Source organism: Nanorana parkeri, unplaced genomic scaffold, assembly GCF_000935625.1.
Source record: "Nanorana parkeri isolate BGI_ZX_2015 unplaced genomic scaffold, ASM93562v1 scaffold947, whole genome shotgun sequence".
Lineage (NCBI taxonomy): Eukaryota > Metazoa > Chordata > Amphibia > Anura > Dicroglossidae > Nanorana > Nanorana parkeri.
Window position 1 is genome coordinate 663,467 of NW_017307215.1, and position 3,811 is coordinate 667,277.

General features: G+C 51.3%; 1 protein-coding gene across 1 annotated transcript in view; it reads left to right on the top strand.

Annotated features, from left to right (window-relative positions):
• The first annotated feature begins 2,562 nt into the window (after window positions 1-2,562).
• Window positions 2,563-3,811, top strand: part of FLAD1 (flavin adenine dinucleotide synthetase 1) — a 7,630-nt gene continuing 6,381 nt past the window's right edge. The window contains exons 1-2 of the mRNA XM_018566419.1: window positions 2,563-2,608; window positions 3,055-3,257. Coding sequence (XP_018421921.1) covers window positions 3,081-3,257 — 177 coding nt within the window. The 5' untranslated portion in view covers window positions 2,563-2,608; window positions 3,055-3,080. The remainder of the gene's footprint in view (window positions 2,609-3,054; window positions 3,258-3,811) is intronic.

The window sequence follows — 3,811 nt, forward strand, 5'->3', positions numbered from 1 at the left end:
TGTCTTCCCCGCGACCATCGTATCGTCCACCCACTTCAATATATAAAGCAGAGGCATTCAAACTCTGTCCCTCCAGCTGTCGTGGAACTACAACTCCCACAAGGCATTGCAAGACTGACAGACACAGGCATGATGGGATTTGTAGTGACACCACAGCTGAAGTTTGTATAGCCCTGTTTATAAATGTTTACACCAGGGGTAGCAAACCTCCGGCCCTCCAGCTGTGGTGGAGCTACAAATCCCATGAGGCATTGCAAGATTCTCACAGTCACAGACATGACTCCCGAAGAGAGATGCATCATGGGATTTGTAGTTTCACCACAGCTGGAGGGCCGGAGGTTTGCTACCCCTACTTTACACTTTGGGCTGTGGTGGCATCTGGAAAAGTGTGATAATAGAATTAGTGGAAGGCTTCCCCCCCACCCCCCTATAGCAGGGGTAGCCAACCTCCGGCTGTGGTGGAACTACAAATCCTATGAGGCATTGCAAGATTCTCACAGACACGACTCCCAGAGATGCATCATGGGATTTGTAGTTTCACCACAGCTGGAGAGCCGGATTTTGGCTGCCCCTATAGGTAACTAGATGCTCTTTACACTGAGATTAAGGATCAGACACTCGTTTGTAATTGCTGTAGGCAACCTTGGTGTCTCAGCTGGGATGAGACTACAAATGTTATCATGTCTGTGGTTGTCAGAGTCTTGCAATGCCTCTTGGAACTTGTAGTTCTATAACAGCCAGGGTTCTGAAGTTCCCTCCCCGTGCTGTGGACGCGCAAACACTCTATGTGATGGCTGAAGGCAACCTTGGCACTCCAGCTGTGGTGAAGCTACAAATCCCATGATGCATCCGCTTTTGGGAGTCATGCCTGTGGCTGTCAATCTTGCAATGCCTCATGGGACTTGTAGTTCCACCCCAGCTGGAGTGCTGAGGTTGCGTACCCCTGGTGTAGACACAGTTTGTGAAGGCTTTAGGCAACCATGGCACTCTAACTGTGGTGAAACTACAAATCCCTTGATGCATCTGTTTCTGCGAGTCATGCTTGTGGCTGTCAATCATGCAATGCCTCATGGGACTTGTAGTTCCACCCCAGCTGGAGTGCCAAGGCTGCCTACCCCTGCTGTAGACGCACACTTTGTGATGGCTGTAGGCAACCTGGACACTCCAGCTGTGGTAAAACTACAAATCCCATGACGCATCTACTTTTGAGAGTCATGCGTGTAGTTGTGTCTTGCAATGCCTCATGGGAGTTGTAGTTCCACAACAGCTGGAGGGCCTGCCATAGACAGAAAAGGGGGATTTACTAAAAAGTGTCAACTGGAGCAATCAGCTTTTATATTTGCATTTTCTAAGCTGTGTGGAGAACAAAAAGATAGAAGCTGATTGGTTGCCATGGGCAACTGCACCAGTTGGGATAAAACTTTTCCCAGATACATTTTATTTACCCCCCCCCCATGGGGGGGGGGGGGGGGCTCCCGGGGGGGGCGACCCCCCCCCCCCCCAGGGGGGGGGGGGGGGGCTCTCAGATGGGTATGAGGCTTCTCACACACAAATATCCAATAGGAGACCTGACACTCCGCCACAGATGCATTCGCCCGCACAGGGCCAGCTCCCCAACTACTTCATTCTCCACCCCCGGAGTCATAGCGGAAGAAAATAAGGTGCCTCTTCCCAGGTTGTAGCCACCTCTGATACTTCTCGGTTCTGGAACAAGCATGCAGCAAGTGAAAGACAAAGGTTCCTCCCAAAAGGACTGAAGCTGATGGATCAGCATGACATCTAATGGATGTTTTTTCCAAGGCTGGCAATGGCAACCTACATATTGGGTTCTTTAAAGTGAAACCAGATCAGTTATATGGACTACAAGGACTGAAGTTGCTTCTGCCCCGCAGATACTGAGACTGCTTCCACAGCTGGACAGGCAAAATAGGTGAAGACTGGTGTGTTGAAGAATTAGACCCCCACTGGGGAGATTCGCCCTTTGTCCTGGTGTCACTGCAACTGATCGGAATTCTAAAATTTGCAGTTGTCTCTAAAACAGGAATAGAAGGGAAATCTTTCTAGGTGGACACCTGTTCCCATGACAACTGCCCAAAGGGAATTCCTTTACTTCCTGTTTTGTCTAGCCTACAGGAAGGGAAATCTCCCTATTGGGGGCACACACAGGGGGGGTGTCTAACCCTTCCCTGCTCCATCCAAAACAAGGGCTAGAGATATAGTTTAATACTATGATCGGTCCTGTGATATAAACCTGGGAATGCCAAGCTCCATGCAACTGGCTGCCTTTAATGTGACCTCTGACTTGTGGACCCACTCAGCCAGGTGCAGGGGCTGAGGATGACAGGAAATGATCAGTGTGACTCTTCTATACTCCCAACTTCTTCCCTTGTTGTGCAATACAGCACTGTGTTAGCCCGGAACCTTTCTGCATGCTCCTCTGTTGCCGAGGAGCACAGAACACGCTCTCTGAAGTACGGCTCACTGGGGCCAATCACAGGGAAGAATGCTGAGACGGGCGTCAGAAGAAGCCAATGAGAAGTACGGGAAGTGGGACGGGATTTGACGGGACTGGGAAGCCTGCGACGTCCTGGAGGGATCCCGGAAGCAGGTGAGGACAACTAAAGGGGACACGTGTGTGCGCTGTAAACTATAGCAACCAATCACAGCTCGCTCTCTGCGACCAAAGCAGTGAGAGTTTATTGAGTGACGACAGGGAGGGGCAGTGGTTACCCATAGCAACCCGGGAGGCTTCATCATTACTGACTCAAACGATCTGATCACCCCAATTGTGTACACAAACACCCCATATCCATGTGTGACATTCTTCAGCCCCATCCCAGCCTGTCACTTATTCTGCTATATGAGCTTTATTTCCTGCCATGGGGGGCCCAGGCGTGATACATTACCGGGGCCCTCCTTTATATTGGCCCTAATTGTATGGTGTAGTCACCAGACAACTCTCTCCCCCCTTAGGGTTGGCAGCGAAGGGGTTATGGAGATGTCACCTCCCCCGGGACCTTTGCCCTCTCTCATCTCTCTGTCTCTCCTCTGCAGGGCTCATTGTGTTGTGAGCGGCTCGTATGTCGGGCAGTGCCGGGCTGAGGCTCAGCAGAGGGTTATGCCGCTTAGGAAGGCTGCAGAGGCACCTAGTCATGTCTGCTAACAACTTCTGCGGAGCGCCATCCCCGGACAAGGGGCCGCCAGACGATGGAGCCGTCACGGCTGGGATCATCATTATCGGAGATGAGATACTGAAGGTGAGCGAGGGATGCCGTGCAGTGCGGAGGGATGCCGCGCAGGGGGTGATGTCTCTATATGTGTCACCTTCTGCAGACTCTCCTGATGATTCTCAGCATCAAGACTTCCAGCTGGTCCACATTTCCCCCCAAATGTCTCACAAAACACATTTATAACGTAGCCATACATCTCACAACCAGACATGTGTCAGCACGCAGGCGAGTCGTTTCATCCAACGTGCAGCAATGTCTGATATGTTGGTTCTTTGTTCTACATAGTCAGATGGATATCTAGAAATGGGTTGTTCAAACTTCGGTCCTCCAGCTGTGGTGGAACTACAACTCCCATAAGGCATTGCAAGACTGTGTCAGCCACGGGCATGACTCCCAGAGGCAGATGCATGATGGGATTTGTAGTTTTACCACAGCTTTCTCCTCCCTTTCTCCTCCCTCCCTCCCTTTCTCCTCCCTCCCTCCCTTTCTCCTCCCTCCCTCCTTTCTCCTCCCTCCCTCCTTTCTCCTCCCTCCCTTCCTTTCTCCTCCCTTTCTCCTCCCTCCCTTTCTCCTCCCTTTTT